The sequence below is a fragment of the Canis aureus genome, chromosome 18 (genome assembly GCF_053574225.1).
Source record: "Canis aureus isolate CA01 chromosome 18, VMU_Caureus_v.1.0, whole genome shotgun sequence".
NCBI lineage: Eukaryota > Metazoa > Chordata > Mammalia > Carnivora > Canidae > Canis > Canis aureus.
This window is the reverse complement of record NC_135628.1, coordinates 22,422,583-22,444,684: the sequence shown is the minus strand read 5'-3', so window position 1 is coordinate 22,444,684 and position 22,102 is coordinate 22,422,583. Positions and strand designations below refer to the sequence as shown.

Here is a 22,102-nt window from a genome sequence, read left to right as displayed (position 1 = left end):
GTCACCGCGCCTCATTGGCTTCAGTCTCCAGGGCCTGCGTTAACGACCGGCGCGGAGGCCGGCCAGCAGGGTAGGGTGTGCCGCGCGGGTGCCCTTCTGCTCTCCCGCCGGCAGTTACGACAGGCCCCTGGATGTACGACAACGAGGCGGTGCCGGAAAGGGCTGACGTCGCCGTCCTGCCTTTCTGCGCATGCGTATCCCCAAGGGGAGGGTGGAGCGGAGTCGCGTGGTGGATGGAGGGCGTTGTTGTGCTAAGGTAACTGCTCTTGGGCTTGTTGACGTAATACGCTTTGGGCGGGGGGGGGGGGGGGCGTTTTGCCTGCCCGGAGGGGAACGCCCCAACTCTGACGCACGTAGAGGCCTCGTGGCTGCTGTCCGTGCAGCTGGCGGCCTTTCCGCAGTCTCTGTCCTGCTTTCGCGGCTGCCGCCAGCCGCACCCCAAAGCATCGCCTGGAACCCGGAGTTGTGAGAGTTGGACCTGAGCTCCCGACGTACCGCTTCGCCTTCACTCTGCTACTTCGACATCCCCCCCTTGACGGACACCCCGGGTCTGCCGCAGGGAAGCTGCCGTAGCTGCGGCGGAAGCTGGATTGTAGCTCTGGCACCTCAGCTGCCGGCTTTTCCGCCGACACCCGTCTCCCTTGCGTTTCTGTGCGGAACAAGGAGGATGTGCAGGCGCTAGCGAGGAGCCTTGTCGAGGGGCTAGAGCATTGTTGGAAACCTAGAGAGGATTTGCATCTCCTCTAACCTAGGCCGAATGACCTGTTCAAGTAAGATGTAATGCGGTTGGGGTCATATGACAAAGGCAGGTTTGATAACCACAGCTTCCGGGGATCATCCTTTTCCTCCAGAACTAGCTCTCCTTCCAGACATGCTCGGTTCTGTCCCTGGCAAATATTTTTTCTGGACTCCCTTGCCCCCGCTAATTCAGCCCCCGAGTTGTGAATGGGTTTTCCCCCTCCTTTCTCATGTTCTAGCACTGCCGTTATTCATTCACAAGTGTTTATTGAATGCATATTATTTACCTGGAGTAGATCGTGGAGGACTCTTTCTCTGGTGGAGCTTACATTCTAGCCATCTTCTTCCTACTCCCAAGTTAAGCAGTAAACTTAACTAGATTACCTTACACCCATTCCAGACCACGGGTACCATGATTTCTGCTCCAGACCATCCATCTCTCTATACGACCGGATTATTTTTTTATTGTTTTCTACGTCCTGATTTCGAGTTTCCTCTAATTGCACACACTAGGGCCACAAAAGCATCCTGTGAAACAGAAATCACACCTATTATGTTTTATAATATCTATGTATTCAAGTTTGGAAGAGACACACAGTATTTGCAGTTTACTCACAATACCTGAGGGAATTAGTTGAGAACAATGATAATTCTGCAGTTCGGTTTTCTATTCTATTCTATTTATTTATTTTATCTTTTTTTTTCCCCCGGTTTTATGTTCTATGTTGCATCTGTTCCGTCTACCTCCATCTTATCCCGTAGGCTTGATAGTGGCTGGTAAGGGGTGTAACTATGACAAAGCAATGCCTTAGGTTTTTCCTTCTACCAACATTATAGATGCCGTATTTTTAAAGTCCCTTCTTTTTTTTAAATTTTTTTTTTTTTTAATTTATGATAGTCACAGAGAGAGAGAGAGGGGCAGAGACACAGGCAGAGGGAGAAGCAGGCTCCATGCACCGGGAGCCCGACCTGGGACTCCATCCCGGGTCTCCAGGATCGCGCCCTGGGCCAAAGGCAGGCGCCAAACCGCTGCGCCACCCAGGGATCCCTTTAAAGACCCTTCTGATGAAAAAGACCTAATGATAAGATACCCTCTTCACCCAGACCAAAACACTTAATGAGGGTCATTAAGAAAGTAAGAGAAATCTGGTTGGAGGCAGGGGTGAGGTGGGGAACAAGAACTGAAAATGAACATGGTAAGCTTAGGAAGGTAACCACAGCCCTTGGATCCCTAGGGGGAAGGGAAGGTAACCACAGCCCTTGGATCCCTTTGTTGGGTGAGACTACTGCATAATGCTGAAACCCTTGAATCCAAAGCGTAAAACACAGTCTCTTCACCGGCAGAGGGAATAACCAGGTTAGTCTTGTCTGGCTTGGCCTTGGGTACTGAGTAGAAGGAAGAAGTATCCTTTGAGAATTCATAACTGCAGGTGGGCTCTCATGCAGTGTTAGGGTTTGATTATACTTTACCTGCCCGTCTGGGAAACCTCTATCTGGAAAATTAACATAGTAGCTGTGGATGGGCAGTGTGTTCTGGTGTCTGGCAGAAGTAAACATAAATATGCAGAGGAATATTTTAACCCAGGCCTTCAGGATTCCCACACTTAAGAAATGCCAAGCATGAGATCATTACGAAAAACACAAAGAGCAAAATTATACCCGCAAAGGGCCATAGGAGTTGGAATTATTAGATATCAATGGAGAAGTAAAAATCTTAGCAGGAAAGAGATGTCTCCTCACTTTACTATATTGCGAAAGTAAACTTGTTCATTATTGGGTAAGCACAATAAAGTGGTTGTATATAGGTAGTCTACAAGAAACTACCAAATCAGAATAAAGTCTCACACAATTTATACAGCTAAATTAATTATAATGCTTTTCTATCATACTGGTTTTAGTTAGCACATAATAAACATGAGGCTTTATGATCAATAGTAGCCGATTTCCCTTTTGGCCACACAATTATTGCTTGTTATATGGATTAATGGTAACCAGTTTTCTGTAGGAGGACTTGCCATTACAGTTTGTGGCCAGATCCTTCTCAGTTGAGTTTTTTTCACTTTCTTTTACCCTGAATTCCCTCAGGAATTGGGGTAGCCATTTGTTTAATTAGTTGTCCTCATCCAAAAGAATAATAAAACTTGTTTTCCTGAGAAATAAGTAGTTGTACCTACTTCAGGCTCCTGAGGTGAAGCTCTTGTCTTCCTAGGTTCCTAGGTGTTTACATACCAAAAGGGATAAAGCCCAGACCTCTGAGAAACATACATTCTTAAAGGCTAGAGTGAGGACTTTGGATTTTCACAGAAAACGTTCTTAAAAGGGGAAACAATGTCATTTTCCTTTATAAACAGAGAAAATTTTTATTTACCTTTCTAATGTATAATACGAAGACATTTAAAACATTTAGACACTGGAGGGTATTATGCTGAGTGAAGTAAGTCAGTCGGAGAAGGACAAACATTATATGTTCTCATTCATTTGGGGAATATAAATAATAGTGAAAGGGAATATAAAGGAAGGGAGAAGAAATGTGTGGGAAATATCAGAAAGGGAGACAGAACGTAAAGACTGCTAACTCTGGGAAACGGACTAGGGGTGGTAGAAGGGGAGGAGGGCGGGGGGTGGGAGTGAATGGGTGACGGGCACTGGGGGTTATTCTGTATGTTGGTAAATTGAACACCAATAAAAAATAAATTTAAAAAATTTAGACAAAGTAGAAAGCAAAAGCATTTGCAACAAACAAGAGACTATCAAAAAACAGATTTTTAAAAAGAGCCAAAGCTAATTTGTAGAAATAAAAATTATGATCACTGAAATACACTGCATATAGTATGATAAGCAGACGTATTACCTTACAGCTTCTGTGGAAGCAGCTTTGCTGGGTTTTGGTTCTGGCTCAGAGTCTCTTGTGAGTTTGCAGTCAAACTGTTGAAGAGATCCAGTTATCTGAGGGCTCAAGTAGACTAGAGAATCCAAGTCTGAGCTTACTCACATGGTTGTCAGGCCTCAGTTCCTTATTGGCTCCTAGCTGGAGGCCTGTGAATGGGACTGCTTACCACATGGAACTTGCTTCCCCAAGACAGAGAAGCTAAGACAGATGCCAGTCTTTTATAATCTTAGAAGTGATATACCATTACTTCTGTTACTAGTCACTGATCCTGGTACAATGTAGAAGGAACCTTCACAAGGGTGGAAATACAGCTGCAGGGATCATTGGACACACTATTTGTCTTTAGATATATAGATATCTGTATGTAGAAATGTATGTATTTCTATTTATAATATCAGGTCAGGACTTGCAGAGGTTGAGAACCTGGTACCTGGCAAACAACCCTTGCTTTCGGTCAGCATTTCAAAGAGCTGCAGGCTGGAAGTGAGGATAAACTGGAGGAAATACTGATCTTACAAGATCTGTGGCCTGATTTCTTTAGGGAAAATCTTAAATTTTGAACTTGGAATAGGAATTCTGTTGCCTTTAAGCACCTGGTAGAATCAAATGAAAATTCTCTCTGGAAGTAGGTAATATCAGCTTAAGTCTCAGATTATTACTACAAATAAAGTTTTTAAGGTGTTCAGCAAAGGGAGAAAGATCATTAGATCCACAATATGAGTGAGAACTAGCATAAGCAACAGTCAAGTAGTAGGGATTCCAGATTTTAAAATCATCAGATAAACTATGAAATATTTATTATCTTCTGTACATAAAAGCCAGGCTTGAACATTTTAGAAGGCGACTGGAAAGTATATATGTGTAAAATAACAGGGGGGTCTGGGTGGCTCAGTCAGTTGAGCATCTGTCTTTGGCTCAGGTCATGATCTCAGGGTCCTGGGATAGAGCCCCGCATAGGGCTCCCTGCTCTGGGGAATCTGCTTGTCCTTCCCCCTACCCCTGCTGTCTTTTTCTCACTCTCAAATACATAAAATCTTCAAAAAAAAAATAACAGATTTGAACAAGAATCAAATAGACATTCTAAAACTGAAAAATAATCAAAAGAGGATACTGAGATAATGTATAATGTACTTTTAAGTGGAGCCCCAGAAGGAGAGAAGAGAGAATAGGGTAGAAACAATATTTGAGTGAAAGATACCAGTTCATAGATTTAAGAAAATCAGTCATTCCTAATACAATAAAAAAACTAACAATAAAGACAATGATAATGTAAAAGCAAAATGAGGAAAAATACTGATATTCAAAGAACTCTTGAACCGACCACTGAGTTCTCTACATCAACAGTGGAAGCCAGAGGACAGTATATGGATGTGCTGGAAGAAAATAACTGTCAAATTAAATTCTTTATCTGGCAAAATATTTCTTAAGAAAGGAAGACATTTCAAAAACTGAGTTTGTCACCAGCATATCCACAAGGAAGAAAATTCTAAAGGGTGTTCTTATACAAAAGAATTATTACAGATTAAGAGATCAAAGATAAAGGAAAAATCAAGAGCAACAACATAGATAAATATGTCATTGAATCTAAATGGACATTGTTCAAATAATGATAATGTTTTTTGTAGCTGATATATATACAAAGTGACACAAGATGGCAGCCACCACGGGCTCAGGAGTAAAAGTCCCTTGCAATTTTTGACTTGGAAGAACTAGAAGGAGGCCAGAAAGGAATAGGAGATGGCAGTTAGCTGGGTCTAGAAGATGATGAAGACATGACACTTATAAGATGGACAAGGATGATAATTAGGCCTCTAGGAACAATTTATGAAAATCTCATATACAGCCTTAAAATAGAATGTGGAGCTAAATACCCAGAAGATTCCCTTTTGTAAGATTTGTAACAAAAATTAATATGAATGGAGTTAATAGTTCTAATGGAGTGGTGGACCCAAGAACCATGCCAGTGCTAGCAAAATGGCAGGATTCATATAGCATTAAAGTTGTCCTGCAAGAGCTGTGGAGCCTGATGATGGCTAAAGAAAACATGAAACTCCCTCAGCCACCGGAAGGACAGTGTTATAGCAATTAATCAAAAAGAGAAACTACAGGACCTCTCCCCTCCAGCCTTTGATTTAAGCAGCCCTTATTTTCCATAGTAGTAAATTTTCTAGCTATGTCTTATAGACCTAGAAGTACTGGAAAGGAAGTTCCCCTTCAAAAGCAATTTAAGATACTGTAAATGATACTAATTTTTTGTCCATTTGAAACACATAAGTTGTGCTATAACAAATCCTGTCAAGTGTAATCACTGTCTACATAGTTGAACTTGTGGGATCAAGAAAGTATAAATAGATTGCCATCGTAACCAGTGGGGCACACCTAACTCAACTATGAAAAGACAAATCACACAGTTACCTTGCTGCTGATTACATGGCCTGGGGTCTCTGCCTTCTCCCCTTCTCGTCCCTCACCCCTCCCTCAATTCCTTTCTCCCTTCTTCCCTTCATCCCCCCTCCCTGCAACAGCCCTCTAGCTTGGGGTGGCTTGCTAGAGTAGGTGTGAAGGTTTTGGGTCACAGCCTGTGGGGCTATAGCTGTGTGTGTGTGGAGTACTCCATCTGCACTCCTGGTTTCTTTCTTTTTAGTCTTAAATGATGCCCTCCCACTTCCAAGCCATTGTCCTTTCTTCACTTCCCACTACCACCCTTGGCCAAAGCATAGATTGTGACCTCCTCTGCTCCCCTCTGAAGTTGGCCTTTGGTGAGGAATTCAGGGTTTTCTCCATAGCTTTCCCCCTACCTTAATGGTGCTGCTCTTTCCTTCCTTCTCCTCAAGTCCCTTTTTGTATACCATCATCACTTAGCACTTTCCATGACACTTCCTTGCTTTGGCTAAAAGCCATCAGGTAAGGTTGGAAAGAGTTTCTGACTTCCCTTATTTAGTTTTGGAATCAATTTACTCATTATCCAGCAGCCTGGGAATGAATATTAGATCCTTAGCTCTGCCACTCTTTGCTGTCATCATCAGCTGATGGCAGTTTTTCAGCTCAGGTTTTGCTAAAATGAAAAGAACAGCCACCAGGGGCACTCAGACCTGCCAGCTCTCAAAGTTCTTGGTGGTAAAACACGAAGAAAGGCCACAGAAGACATTTGTAAGCACACGTAATTCCTCTGAATGAATTGTTTTCTTTTCCTGTAATTGCTTTTGCTTTTAAAACTTGAGGTTTTAAACAGAGTTCTCATTTGGTCGTCTTGGAATCCACGTGGGTCTCGTTTGGAATCTGACAACTGGAACGAAAAGAACATTGAATTTGGTGCATATTTTGTTTTTGATGCTGCTGCTTTATGATCATGGTCCTCAGCAGAGATTAAGAAAGAACTCAGTGTGCACAGCAGATCCCTGAAATTGGTGGGCTTAACTTCCTGGCAAATTGCTGCATTTTTCCACTTTTCTGTTCAGGACCACTAAATACTGAGATGTGGATGCATACTGAAATAAAAGTGTTAATTGTGTTCTGAAGTTTTTTGGTTTTTATTCAGGCTTTGTTTGTTTTATTCAGGTAAAACCACCTTTTGAAGCAGTGACTATCAAATCTGAAAAGCAATCAGTGTTTTCATTAATCTTTTTCTGGGGGAAACCTTAATTCTAAGGATTTAACATCCTGTAAGTAAAGTTTAACCTAACAGTATTCTATAAGCAGCCTTTTTATTGCCAGACTATTTTAATATAATAAAAAGTGTGCATTAATATTAATATATATGGCAACAACTGTAGCACATAAATCACAATAGTAGAGTTAAAATATTCTATCTATATATTGTGCTATTCAGGAAGAGAGTATATTGTAGTTTCTAGGGAAACTAAGAGAATAATAGAAAAGTTCTGTATGTTTTTCAAAGTAATGGAAAAAATGGAATGTGATTAGTTTTTTAAAAAGGCAAGAAAAGGAAAAACAGGAAGGATAACACACTGTAAGATGGTAGGTTTAAACCCAGAGAGATCAGTTACTACATAAAATGAACTAAATTCTGTTGTTATAACACAGAGATTTTCAAATAGGATTTTTCAAAAACTGAAATATTTGCTCTTTACATAAAGAAGATACATCTAAAACACAAGAATACAAAAGGTTTGAAAGTAAGAGAATAGACTAATACAAGAGATAAGTGATAAGAAGGATCAAGAGAAAAGGTACTAAAAATCTATATAAAAAATAAGCATTACTTTATTAAATATGTGGGAGTGTGTGGGCAGCACAGTCAGTTGAGCCGCTCACTCTTGGTTTTGGCTCAGGTTGTGATCTCAGTATCATGAGATTAAGCCCCACGTGGAGCTCCTTGCCATGCATCAGGCTCAGTGCTCAGCAGGAATTTGCTTAAGACTTTCTCCCTCTCCTTCTACACTTTCCCCCATGCTCATGCACTTTTATGATGTGCAGCGTGTGCCCTCTCCCTCTCTTCAATAAATAAATCTTTAAAAGAGAAAGAAAATATAGGTCAAATGAAAAGTTCCTTGAAAAATATTATTTATCAAAACTTAGGCAAGGATATCTGGATAGCTCAGTTGGTTAAGCATTTGATTCTTGATCTTGGCTTAGGTCTTGGTCTTAGGGTTATGGGTTGGAACCCCACATTGGGCTCCATGTTGGGTGTGGAGCCTACTTAAAAAAATAAGAATAATTAAAAAAAAACCCTTAGGGATAAGGAGCAAACGAATAGTATAACTGTTAAAGAAATGGAATTCATAACTTAAAATCTCACAAAGAAAACTCTAGACGCTCAGGGCTTCAGTGGTAAATTATACCAAATATTTAAATAAGAGATAATCCCAGTAATTTTAAATTTTCCAGAGGACATAAAAAGAGTATATTCTTACTAGATATGGAATAGTAGTTTTAGTTAGCATTATCACATTTTAAATTTAAAATAATGTATCTTTATTCTCCCAAATTCATGTATCTTGTGAATAGTCCAAATAGGTGATTTAAGTGGGATAAGAAAAATCACTCCTGGATTTTTCAAGTCTTTGATGGTGAGATTGATACCTTTCTGCTCTCTTTACCTCCTTCCCCTAAATGTGTTATTAACTTTATTTTGCAGGGGTGGGGAACACATGGGAGAAGGTCCTCAGATACTTCCACTGGGCTTTTTCTTATTTAGTGGGTTAGGGAGCCACAGCAATGTTATGCCAGTTGCTAAGTGTATCTGTTCCAAGGATACACTCAAGAACTGAGGAAATAGCTATAGCATGTCTGTGTTCCTTTGGCTCCACCAGGAGGCAAACTGGGGTAAAGCTGGCCGAACCTCTCTCCTCTGACAAGTAGATCATGGTGGTCTTCTGGGTCCCAAGGGATTAGTGGATCCCTTTGTGAAAAGCTAGGTGGAAGATTTAGAATGGATCCTTGTTATTTGCAGGTTCTTACCTTATTAATTAATCAATTTCACCCTCATTAATTGTACTTAAGAATCGTGACTTAAGTCTGAGTTTTGGCAAGAGATTTTGTCTCTTTTGGTGACTGGTTGGATTATTTTTGGTTATTGTAACTTTTTAACTTTTTTTTGGTTATGCAGATCGTACAGACCTTATCTGTCCTGCTTATCTGTTTTGGTCCTAAGTATCCCAAGAACAGTTAGCCACTGCCAAATATCCCTCTGTATCAAACTGCTCTGATTACCCTACCTATTATAATAGCCATTCCCACTTTGCCTCTGACCATTAGGGGTGAGTTTGGCCTTTGCCAGTCAGGTATTCTCTTATTCCTTTTATAACCGGGGCGGGGGAGGGGGGCGCGGGGGGAGGGCTGCCCAGGGACACCTGGTGGCTCAGTTGATTGTCTAACTTTTGCTTTCGGCTCAGGTCCTGATCTCATGGGTTGTGGGGTTGAACCCCACGTCAGCAAGAGTCTGCTTGCATATTCTTTCCCTCTGCCTCTTCCCCAGGTCATGCATGTGGGTGCGTTCTCTCTCTCTCAAGTAAATAAATACATCTTAAAAAAAGAAATTAGGGAGCCCATTTCAATGCAGTCTCTCCCTTTAGAGAACAGTTGTTTCACTGTTTCAAAGGAGTTTGTGTTCCTTTCACAAATTTCTTTTTTAATCTTTTTGTTGAGTTATAATTCACATACCATAAGTTTACCCATTTAAAGTGTACAATTTAGTTTTAGTTAGGTTTTTAGTATAGTCACAGATATGTACAATCTTCACAATCTTTTTTATTTTTAAAGATTTTATTCATGATAGACACACACACACAGAGGCAGAGACATAGACAGAGGGAGAAGCAGGCTACCCACTGGAGCCTGATGTGGGACTCGAACCCAGGACTCCAGGACCACAACCTGAGCCAAAGGCAGATGCTTAACCACTGTGCCACCCTGGTGCCCTAATCTTCACAATCATTAGCTTTAGAACATTTTCATCATGTCAAGAAAAAAACCTTTATCTTTAATTATCATCCTTCTATCTCCCCCTGTCCCAACCCCAGCCCTGAACAGCCACTAATCTACTTTCCATAGATTAACCTTAGATTTTTGTATGAATGGAATCACATAGTATGTGGCCTTTTGTGCCTTAATATAATGTTTTCAAGGCTCATCCATATTATAACATGTTTTAGAACTTCGTTTTTTTAAATGACAAAATAATATTTCATCGTATTGATGTACTGCATTTTGTTTATTCATTCATCCATTGAAGGACATCTGTGTTTCCAGTTTGGAACTATTATGAATAAGGCTACTATAAATATTCATATGCTGATTTTGGTGGGAATAGAAGTCTTCATTTCTGTGAGATAAATGTCTGGGAGTGCAGTTTGTGGATTATATGGAAGTTGCATATTTAGTTTTTACGATATTGCCAAACTGTTTTTTAGAGCTCACTAGTAATGTTTGAATGATCTAGTTTCTCCACATCTTCACCAGCATTTGGTGTTTTCATTATTTAGTCATTTTAACAGGTGTGTAGTGGTATCTCATTGTGGTTTTAATTTGTACTTTCCTAATGGCTAATGGTGTTGAACATCCTCCTTGTGTTTATTTGCCGTCAGTATATCTTCCTTTGTGGTGAAATGTTTGTCTTTTATCCATTTTCTGATGGGATTTTTTTTAAACTATTGAATTTTAGATTTGTTGACATATTCTAGATGTTTGTCCTTTGTTAGATATGTGGTTTTTAAAATGTTTTCTTGCAGTCCGTAGCGTAGCTTTTCATCCTCTTAACAAGATCTCTCACACAGCAAAATTTTTAAGTTTTAATGAAGTCCATATCATCAGTTTTTTCTTTTATGCATCACACTTTTGGTGTCAAGTGTAAGAACTCATGTCTGAATGAAACACACTTAAACATTTTCTCTGTAAGGTATATCAAAGACTTCTTGCACTTAGGGACATTAAATAGCGCTTCAGCACTGTGCTTGGGGACCATCTGAAATAGCAAAATCACCAACAAAAGATACAGAAATGTGAACAACGTGGCATGAAGTAGATCGTGAAAAGGACACTTTTAAATATGAGAGCTAAAATAAGAGGGCAGTGTGTGGCCTTCCTTGTTCAACCCAGCTGTGAATTTTCTTCTCTCCTGGAGAGTTGATGTATGTCGGTTTTCTGGTAGCCTAGAGTGGAAGAAAGCTGTGCCACTTAGCTCTGAGGAGTTGGCATTTATAAGATCACTGCTGCTTATTTTCTTCTTGCCTGTCTACATCCATTTTTCACCTTTTTTTGCCTTAGTACATTAGTATCTAAGAACTACATCACCTGAGCCCCCTTGCTCTCTGGCTTCTGGTTGGGTATGTCCTGGGTTCGAGTCCCACATCAGGCTCCAGTGGGTAGCCTGCTTCTCCCTCTGTCTATGTCTCTGCCTCTGTGTGTGTGTGTGTGTCTATCATGAATAAAATCTTAAAAAAAGAAATTAGGGAGCCCATTTCAATGCAGTCTCTCCCTTTAGAGAACAGTTGTTTCTTTTTTTTTTTTTTTTTTTTTTTTAAAAAAAACATTTTTTTTTTTAAATTTATTTATTTACGATAGTCACACTCAGAGAGAGAGAGAGAGAGGCAGAGACACAGGCAGAGAGAGAAGCAGGCTCCATGCACCGGGAGCCTGACGTGGGATTCGATCCCGGGTCTCCAGGATCGCGCCCTGAGCCAAAGGCAGGCGCCAAACCACTGCGCCACCCAGGGATCCCGAGAACAGTTGTTTCAGGGTTTCAAAGGAGTTTGTGTTCCTTTCACAAATTTCTTTTTTAATCTTTTTGTTGAGTTATAATTCACATACCATAAGTTTACCCATTTAAAGTGTACAATTTAGTTTTAGTTAGGTTTTTAGTATAGTCACAGATATGTACAATCTTCACAGTCTTTTTTATTTTTAAAGATTGGGTATGTGAATGGGAAGCACTGTAACACTGGACCCTTACCTCTCTTAAGGGGTTGGGAGTGGTAAGACTTCCTGCTGCTGCTGCTGGTTCCTGGCTGCCCCACTATTGGAGGTTCCTTTAACCCTGCCCATATATCTTTGTAAATTGTCCCTTTACTGAACTCCCCTCAGTGGAATCCTTTGAGGGGCTGTTTCCTGCTGGGACCTGATTGATCCAAGTACTTATTCCTCCTGGTTTCAGAACAGCACCCAGGTCTCAGCTATGCCTGGTATTCTCCATGCCAGAAATCCTATTTTATCTTTCGTCAGAAAATTATCCTCTAGACTTCTGCCAGGGTGAGGGAAGGCAGTTGTCTAGCGCTGTGGAGTGAGGCAGGGCAGGGCAGGGAGAGGGTGTAGGGAGCCAGTTGTGTCTTAGCTCTCAAATAGTCTTCCTTATTCAGCAACCTCCCACCCCCTGCCTTTACTACCGGACCCAAAAGCTCTAGGTATTGAGATCCTGAACCTTTTGAGAAATCTACTATGTAAATCAGGCTGTTTTCCCCACTGCCAGTTTAGGGTTCTTAGTGTCTTCAGTCGGTTAGGATCTATCTTTCATTTATCTCTTTTCCAAAATGTTCCTGAGGTCTTGGCTCTGTTTCCGCTATGACCTGGCTGGTTTATGCTTTTGTGTGTAGGATAAAACAAACAAAAAATACAATAAGAAAAACAAAATAAGTCACCAAGTTTTAATGTGCTTTTTAGAGTAAATGAAATTAGATGGATAGATTTGGTATATCTTAATCTGGAAGACTCCATAAATATTTTTCAAAATTAAGCTTATGATGAGCATACTTGGAGTATAGGTATTTGCTGTCACCTAGTAAGGCCTTAACAGAGAATTAGATCTGACATCCTGGTAGGAGTATTGAAGAGGGTGACTAAGATCAATGTGTGGAGAGAAGGCTGTGTTACTTCTGCATAGAGGTGGGTGGAGTGAATGCCCATAGTCCTAATGCAATTCTGTGTCCCTGCAACCCAGGGGAAAATGTGCAATTAAAACCCCCAATTCCTATACTGCAGACTTGCATTTTCCAGAATTCTTTAGAATTGTAGTCTGATGATAACCTCTATGATAAAAGGATCAAATTTGTTTGAGAAATGAATATAGCCTCCCTACCCCACCCCCCACATTCCCAAATATGTTTCATATAAAAGGCTAAGGAGAATCCTGTGATTAAATAATGTGATTGGCTTTGCTGCTCCCTGTTTTCTCCAGTGTTATTTTACCATGTAAGTTTTTGTATTCCATAATACCTAACATAATATAAAGTAATGCTCTAAAATAGAGATTGGAAAGAATTCCATAATTTTAGTCCAGAATAGTTTTATAGAAGGTATAGTTAAATGAATATGGTCATGAAACATAAAAATTAAAAGAAATCTCAAAAAAAAAAAAAAAAAAAAAAAAGGGCAGTCCCGGCCCTTCGGCCTACGGCGGGATCCTGAGGACCTGGGATCCGGTCCTGGTCGGGCTCCCTATACGGAGCCTTCTTCTCCCTCTGCCTGTGTCTCTGCCCCTCTGTGTCTCTCATGAATAAATAAGTAAAATCTTTAAAAAAAATTAAAAAGAAATCTCAACAAAACACTCCTTATAAATTCCTTATGAACTTTCCATGATAAATTATGTCTAAAATGTGCCTTTTGGCACATTAAATGAGTTGACTTGCATTTGAAGGTTAGCTAAACTCTTGGTAGCCACCTTCCAAAAATGATATTTGGCTTTAGAATAATTGATATCAGGCATCTGCTTTGATTTGCAGGTTTATGTCCCCCCCAAATTCATATGTTAAAATCCTAACCCCTGAAGTTTTTTAGGAGGTAGGATCTTTGGGAGGTGATTAGTTCATGAAGGTGGATTCCTTATGAATGAGATTAGTGCACTTATAAAAGAGGCCCCAGAGAGATCCGTTGCCCCTTCCACCATGTGAGGTTATAGTTGCCAGTGAGGAAGCGGACATGAAATCTGTCAGTGCTATGACTTTGGACTTCCTAAACTTGAAATGTTATTAGTAAACCAGCTAGTTTATGGTATTTTGTTTTAGCAGCCCAAAGAAGACTAACATCCTTTCTTGCCACAATTAGAACTCAGCAGTTATTAATTAAAGCCATTGCTAGATCTTCACAATAAAATCTTTTTTTTTCCTGCATAAAATAAATGGTTATGTTTCTCTATTAAGGGTTAAAGGAAAAGAAACATCCAACTTTGATGCATGCATGCAAAGCATTTTGGGTTTCATTTTTTCTACTAGCTTTTGCCCACATGTTTACATAAAAAAAAAAACAAGTCCTATATATTTAATTTCTTAAGTTAATGTTTATAAAGCTGTTTCTCAGTTAACTGGGCATGTGAATTTTGTCTTTAGTATTTGATGTTATTTTGTACAAACATTTACAGAAGGAGACAGTGTTCACATACTTATTTTATTAAAGTACTGTATTTTGTATAGACATCCACCAATTATTTGGCATATGAATTTCTAATACTCGTTTTTATAAAACAATGATGTAAACTTTGTCAAACATTGTTTTTTAAGATTTTGGAGAACTTCCTTGGAGTATAATATGGAAATGAGATTAAAGACTATAAATTTTTCTGGTTCTAATATTTTATTGAAATTCTTAAACTTATCAAGAACAACATCCTCAGACAAGATCCTAATTTAAATTCCTGAAAACATAAATTTCATTAACAAGATTATTATGGCTCTTCTAGAAAAGAGAATCCAACAACATGGAAGAAATTCTGTTATATTTTTACTTTTCTTACAAGAGGCTGGGTTTTGAAGGAAAGGATGAATATCAATTATAGAAATAATAGGAATTATGGCCATAGAATTGGTGTTTCATCCCTGAATGCACTTTATCCCTGAGGTCTTTATGGTCTTCAAGAATTGATTTATGGAAACGTTTTTGTGCACCAGTTTTTGAAAAAGAGTTCTTAAGCCCCAGCAGGTCAGTCTGAGGCTTGGCCACTCCAGCTCTAGGAATCCAACCCAGAATAGGTCTTGTTTCCTCGTTTTCTGTGTTCAAGGACGACTGTTCTTCTGGCTTACTTAAAAAATGTTCTAAATCAAAAGCTCCCAAATCTCGTTTACTTTCTAAAATACTAGGCTTACTAAGACTAACAGAGTTTTGACACATAGTATACTGGTCACCTATGACACATTTAAATTGCTCATATGGAATGTAATGGTTCGGGTTGCAGTAAGGTGTATGTTGGGGTTTTAATGCCAGCTGTCTCCAGTACAAATCTTCTATCTTTTTAGTATCTGTGATTTTTGGAAACGTTTTTATGTCACAAGTGTTATTCAGATCTTTTGTTGGATAACAAGGTGGGAATGCATAGGTAGATAGCAAGCTTTGTTCTTGCTTAATCTTGTCTTCAATTTCCTGCTTTTTATGGGTGACACCTGCCAGTGTGTTATCACAAAGTGCCATCATTTCTGTAGAACTGGGTACAAAGGTATGAAAAGTACACAAAACTCTAGGGGTACAATCTGGACAGGAGGGCTGTCTTTGCTGGACAATAGCCTCTAGAGGACGTCGGTTCTGAATCAGTCGAGCAGTTCGTCCTTCCAAGGGCCTGGAAGGTTTTAAGACAGGATGGAATTTTTCTTGCTGTAGTGGTGGGATAAAAAGGAGAAAATCAGTTAATAAATCTGGCATTGCAAGTTTATTGCTACAAATGGCAGGTTAAATTCATACCCATTTTCACTGAGGAAACACAGGATGGGTGTAGGAGTGCATATTGCAGTGTTTGTTTATAGACCCTGACATTTGTGCTCTAATAAACACGTTTTTCGCTTTGACTGGCTTTTGCTAATATGGAAAGGGGATAGATATTTTTACTGTCTATAGAAATATTCCTCTATATAGGAACTCTTTGCTTTAAAACTTTCAGAGATAAAAAAAATCTCTGAAGCAAAACTGTCATCCCCAATGGATGATGTTAATGGTTATGTGCAGTTGCTTAAATGTCAGTGAAAGTCTTTTTTATTCGGCCAACCAAGGGGTTCTTAAACCTTGGTTGAATCAGAATCAGCTTCGGAGAAAATGACATTCTTAAGCTTGATCCTTCGAGATTGTGATTCAGAGGTATTGCAATGGGACTCATGAATCTGCTTTTTTAACAAGCATCTCAGATGGTGCTGAGGCCACAGATGTGCTATGCTTAGAGACTGGTCTGTGGGGAGCTTGTCATATCTGTGTTTTTTGAGATGTTTGACAAATATTGTGAATCCTGCCTCGTAACTGCAAAAGTAATAAGTGTATTTAAAAGGTTATTAATAGATATATGTCTGGAGAGGGGGTCAGGAGGAAGAGGGAGGAGTTGAGCATATGGAAACTTTCTGGGATGGCGGTAATATTCAATATATCCGTAGGTGGTTGGCTTACAAAAGTGTGTGCATTTGTCAAAACTCATTGAATGTATACTTATATTTGTGTCATTTCATTGGGTATGTATTTTGCCTTAACAGAAAAACTGCAACAAATTGAACTGTTCAATGCTATCTATGCACGCTGCATTTTTAAGGCTGAAGTATCCCGTTGACAGCAATTTACTCTGAAATGCGTGAAACATAATAAAGTATTGATGGATGGTTGGAGGGATGGAAAGATGGATAGATTATGTGATAAAAGAAGTATACCAAAAGGCTAATGGTAGAATCTAGGTGGTTAGTCTATGGATGTTAATTGCAAAATTATTTCAACCTTCCATATGTTTGAAAATTTTTATGGCAATATGTTGAAGAAAAACTAAAAAAGAATGGGTGGATGGTAAGGATGGAATTGATAGCAGAGATAATACAAATGAGAATGGTGAGAAAATCATAACTGTAGTTTGGGTTTAGGAAATAAAATGGACTTAGGAGTGTCTTCTTGGATCCTAATTTGCTCAGGGTTGGAGGAATTAACATCTGTTATGAATACGTTTTAACCTTTAGCTAACAGGTTTGAGTAGATACTATAAAGAAAAAAAGAAACCTCAGCTCTCTGAAATACTATGTTAAGTTTGTCACAAACAAAAAAGTCTAGGGTGTATCATATCCTACTTTACAGTATCCTTTTATGCAAGAAGCAGTTTTTAGTATCTTTATTTCATTCTACTATAAGAAAATATTTCATCGTATTACCACTAAAACATGCCTTCCCAGAGTCTGTTATTTGTGTTTTAGAGACCAGCAAGATTCACTAAAACTTACTTTTAAACCATTTTAGGCATGTTTTATCTTGTTATTAATAAAAATTTGTTGATTTATTTGCAGAATAATTTTGTTTATAATATACTTGACAGGTATACTTTGTATTACTGTACATGTACTTTTTTTGTAAAAATGGTAAAGCTGCTTCCTGAGGGGCTGGACCCTACAGGATCAAATCTGTGGAAATCTGGACAGCTACTGAACATGCTCGACAATATAAGTATATGTATAGTGTTTTCTAGTCTTAGAGAATATTTGCTGCAAGTGAAACATAAAGGAAAAACCCTTCAGTAAGTGATAAAGTACAGTCTGTGGAACTACTTAAGGTACTATGATATATATATATTTTTATCACCTTGGGAAATACTGAAGCCAATGTAAAATAAATGTGTTCAGTCTAAAAAGAGTTCATACTAAAATATCCTACAGTCACTTTTTATGGGTCTTTCTACAGTTTATATTTTTGAAAATACTAGTTTTGTTTTTAAAGACTTTGTAGTTTTATAGGATAAAATCTAGGCCCTAAATAAAACAATATGTATACTGTTACATTATTTTATTTCATGTTTTAAGTAAGCCAACAGAAGGGCTTGATCATTTCTTTCAGTGAAAGAATGACATAACCAATTAACAAATCTGTATTGATATTTGTAGAGAATTTATTGGCTTTCTACTGTAATTCAGTCAACTCTCAATTATGGTAGATATCAGGAAGAAGACTTTATCTCTTCAAAAGCAGTGAAAATGTACAAGATATACAAATCTATAAAGATTTCATAGAGTTTATTAAGAATCTCATTAAACTAAAGCATTTCTAAAGTGACTCCTTTGTAAATTTTAGAAGAGTAGCCTAGTAGAAAATCTGTTCAAAAAACCCCACAAAACACCAGTGCTGTGAATAGGAAAAGAACCCCTGCCTGTTCTTTGAAATAGTGGACAAGCATATTCAAACTGATTAAAATCAATTCAGAATTAACTTCTAAGATAAGTTAAATTTTCCCTTTGCTAACCTGGTCACCAGTTCTCATGAAGCAAAGAAAAAGTGGGCAAAGCAAGAAGGAGCCTAACACCTGGATACCTTCCCCCTAAATAACTGAGAGTTAACTGCAATTACTTACAGGCTCTGGGTCAAATCCTATCTGTCCAGTTAACTCTGCTACCTCCTTTTCATGGTAATCATCCAGTTCAAGGGGGTTCATGGGCCCCAGACCTTAATGGAAACACCACATCTTATTACTTTGTTAGAGCAAATGATGGTTGACACTTAAATGATCTTTTATAGAAAAACTCTTACCCATTTCCTTTTGTAATATAATTAGAATGAATAAACTGAAAACAAATTTTACCTCCCAGTTTCTTACTAGGAGAAGCTTAAGACCCACCCTTATTTGTATTAGTACTTAGATTAAAGAAACAGGGAAAAACACTAGAAGATGCAAGCTTGTAACAGCATTTGCCAGGTATTCCAGTTTAGTTCTTTTTATTCATATTAAAGTAAACTCATACCTGTAAAATCATGAGTGTATGAAGGGATCCAGTGGGACCTCTCAAGATTTCTTTGTATGTTGGCTTCTTTTAGAGAGCTAATAGGGTCCCACAAATTTAAAGAAGTGTTAGGAGCGAAGGTTTTAGGAGGTTTTGGGTAGAATACAGGCTTATTTTTCTCAACACATTCAGGAAACTAGAACATAAACATAAGAGTTTGTTGTTAATGTCATCTAGTAGAGTAAGGGCTGATTCACTATGTCAGCAGGAAGAAGGGTAAAGGAAATTCCAAGCTGAAGTCAGATACTATTTTTTTCTTCATTAATTACTAGTATTCTGCAACTTAACCATATTTAAACACAATATTTTATCAAAGAAATGGTGAGGTCTTTTCTAAAGTTTTTTTGCTTTAGCAGGCACTTTGTCTATAGTGTACGTTGGAGAAATGTCCCTCGGAATACTCTACCTCCAACAACATTTTATTAAAGATATAAAGGGCTCTAAGGTACTCTAAGGAGGAAGAGTTTGATTCCATCTGAACAGGGAAGTAGGGCTCAGAACAGAGAAGAAGGGAGGAGACAAGAGGCCATATTATATCATACTACAGAAATAGGCCTTTAGGACATGCAGAGATGGGGAGGCCGAAGGAACAGTAAGAGCAGGGATATGGATGGCAGTGGAAAGTATGGAATTAACTTTCTTGAACACTATGCACTTGTCCTGACGGTCAGGCCCACCCTTAACATTTGCAGGTCCTGGGGCTAGAGTATAGCGGGAGAATCCACCTTCTATTAGTCTAACTAGTTTAATTTATGAATCAAGGAAATAAGCTGTTAAAGAAATAAAATGTGTTTCATTCTCCTACTTCGATGAAATACCTTCATGAAAACTTGGAAGACCAGGTTCAAATTTAGACTTCTTAGACTATCCTAATTGTGTATTGGGATATGGTAGTTCACAAAGAGCTAGTTGCTGGCCCTTGGCCTCAACATTCCTTACTGCTTTCTTCCTACCCCCAATTCCATCTCAAATGATGAAGTGTCTTGGATATGAGGGTACCCTGGCCCTCAGTTTCAAGATCTATTGTACCTATTACCTCTGCTTCCAGCAAACAGCCATCACTTGGCCATCCCTTTGGTCTAAAGGTATATACTAGCTTGGAAGCAGTGTCAACCTCTAGGAGGATGGACCTAGAAAGATACCCTACAAGGGCCTGAGTACTGGGTTCAGAGCCATTTTGTAAAGATTTTCTGCAGTTCGACATCAGGCTGGAATTGGGAGACTGGGGAGCATGGGTTCTAGATGGACTTAACCTCTTGTTCCCATAAACATCCTGCGCCATGGGGAGGGGCACAGCCAGAGGAAGCTAGAGCTGAGCCCTAAGGCATGGGGCCTTCAAATGATTCTGGATTTCAGGGTGATGCTGAATATAGCAACCCTATGAAGTTTGAATGATCCCCATTTTCCATATATAGAATAGTCATGGTAAAAGACACTAGACAGAAGACTGTTTCATGTATTAAGTAACCACCTCTATAAACCTTTAGCAAATACGTGGCTTGCTTATTCTTTGTTCTTATCTTTTTTTTTTTTTAAGATTTTATTTACTTATTCATGATAGTCACACACACACACAGAGAGGCAGAGACACAGGCAGAGGGAGAAGCAGGCTCCATGCAGGGAGCCCGATGTGGGACTTGATCCCGGGTCTCCAGGATCGCGCCCTGGGCCAAAGGCAGGCACCAAACCGCTGCGCCACCCAGGGATCCCTGTTCTCCTTATCTTGATCATGATTTGCAAAGATAGTTTAGAAATAAGGACTTTTTTTTTTTTCCCCAAATACTGTTTCAAGGGGCTGGATTAATCCTGTGTCTTGATCTAGCTTAAATAACAGCAGTGACCTACTGAAATGCAGAGGAAGGAAATGGGAGATTTGAGATTTTACTGTAACCTCTGGTGTCTTGAGAAGAGTTTAAAGAGTCAGGAATATTTGAGAGTGGAGAGCTGGCTAATTTTCAGTATGTTAAGGTAATGCTATTCTAAGAGGACAATGAGAGAGTGGCTGCTGGTGATCATCCACTCAATAGGAATTCATTGGTTAAATGTACTATTCACAGGGTGACATTTGTGTCTGATATGCAATAGAAGTACAAAAGCAGGAAGGAATTCCGGTTCCTGAGATGTTACTATTTAGGCAGACACTCCAATCTACAGTGATATTGGTTGTTTTAAATTTGAAATACATTTTCAGAGTAGTACCATATAAATTATAGTTATACTCCTAGGTAGCCCATAAAATCTATATAACTCATAAGTTGCTTAGTAAACATTTACTGAATAACTATTACATGCAAAGTATGTGCAAATTTCTAAGGGCCCCGTGGTAACTACCAAAACTCTGTAAGTTGCCACAAAATAACAGAGATTAATATTGTTGTAACACATTAAAAAAAAAAACAAGAAATTAAATATAGTTTTTGTTGTTGTTTTTAGTCTTGAATGATGGGGCTTAATCAGGTTTAATAGGAAAACAAGAACAGGTTTATTTTGGAGACCCCTTTGCCCTTCTGGAGAGCTTAGTTCTAGGAACACTGGTTCCTTAGTGGGTCGTGTTTCACTTAATTCTTTTGTATCAGCATCATTTTTACATTAAGAAGTTGTGATTAAGAATTTTTTTCATTTACATATGAAACATAGCACAAAGGAGAGAGGGTGTAAATAAGAAATGAAAGACTGGCAGAGATATTTTCCTTTGGTATCTAGTTAGGTCTTGGGAAGAAAGAGTTCAAGGGAGAAGAGGATGCACAATGGGAGGAAAGGCTGCCTGAGTTGGAGGAGGGAAAGTGGAGGGGTGGGTGAGACCATAAATGGGGAAACATGCAGGGTAGAGCAGAAACCCACCAGTTTATTTCTCATTCTGGATACGTTAGTTGTTGCTGGAGATGAGCAAGTAGGGGGTGGGGTCCAGGGTGCTGGTGGTGAAGGAGAGGTGAACTGTGGGCAGCCAATTATTTGATAAGATGTTACATTTCTAAAGAAGGTACCTGTGTCCTTGCCAAATTCATTGTGGTTAGTTGAGGGTGAATGTGGATTATGGGTTATGGATGCTTTTGTGCAGAGACAGAACTGTTTTAGGAATGAGGAATGTATCTCTAGGAGGGGGATGGGGACTGTACATTAGAAATATGGCAGATGGTTCAAGAAAGAAACCACACTCCTCTGTAAGGGTGATATGAGTGGATGCTCTTTCCAAGGAAACCCAAAGTTCTTTCCAAATATTTACAGTTAAGGAAAATTGGATAGTAGGTTCAGTTAGGCTCTGAAAATGGTTTGTTAAAATACTCTAGTCAAAGGTAGAGGTTTATGGCATTTG

At 39.0% G+C, this 22,102-nt stretch overlaps 1 protein-coding gene, 1 long non-coding RNA gene and 1 pseudogene across 10 annotated transcripts in view; 2 read left to right on the top strand and 1 right to left on the bottom strand.

Annotated features, from left to right (window-relative positions):
* Nucleotides 1-64: 64 nt before the first annotated feature.
* The window catches only part of LOC144288737 (uncharacterized), a 55,300-nt gene continuing 33,262 nt past the window's right edge, over nt 65-22,102 (top strand). The window contains exons 1-2 of one of the 4 annotated variants that reach the window (XR_013356721.1): nt 65-256; nt 7,187-7,290. This is a non-coding gene — a long non-coding RNA (uncharacterized LOC144288737). Of the gene's footprint in view, nt 257-309; nt 771-7,186; nt 7,291-22,102 lie in introns of those variants that run through there. The other 3 variants (XR_013356722.1, XR_013356719.1, XR_013356720.1) reach the window with 3 other exon arrangements.
* Nucleotides 3,358-7,146, top strand: LOC144288735 (ubiquitin-conjugating enzyme E2 variant 1 pseudogene; annotated as a pseudogene).
* Nucleotides 14,773-22,102, bottom strand: part of SPMIP4 (sperm microtubule inner protein 4) — a 34,991-nt gene continuing 27,661 nt past the window's right edge. For all 6 annotated transcript variants that reach the window (XM_077856484.1, XM_077856486.1, XM_077856487.1 and 3 more), the window contains 3 exons: nt 18,751-18,925; nt 18,363-18,454; nt 14,773-15,658 (listed from right to left, as the gene is read on the bottom strand). In XM_077856484.1, the coding sequence (XP_077712610.1) occupies nt 14,840-15,658; nt 18,363-18,454; nt 18,751-18,925 (1,086 nt within the window). In that variant the 3' untranslated portion in view covers nt 14,773-14,839. The remainder of the gene's footprint in view (nt 15,659-18,362; nt 18,455-18,750; nt 18,926-22,102) is intronic.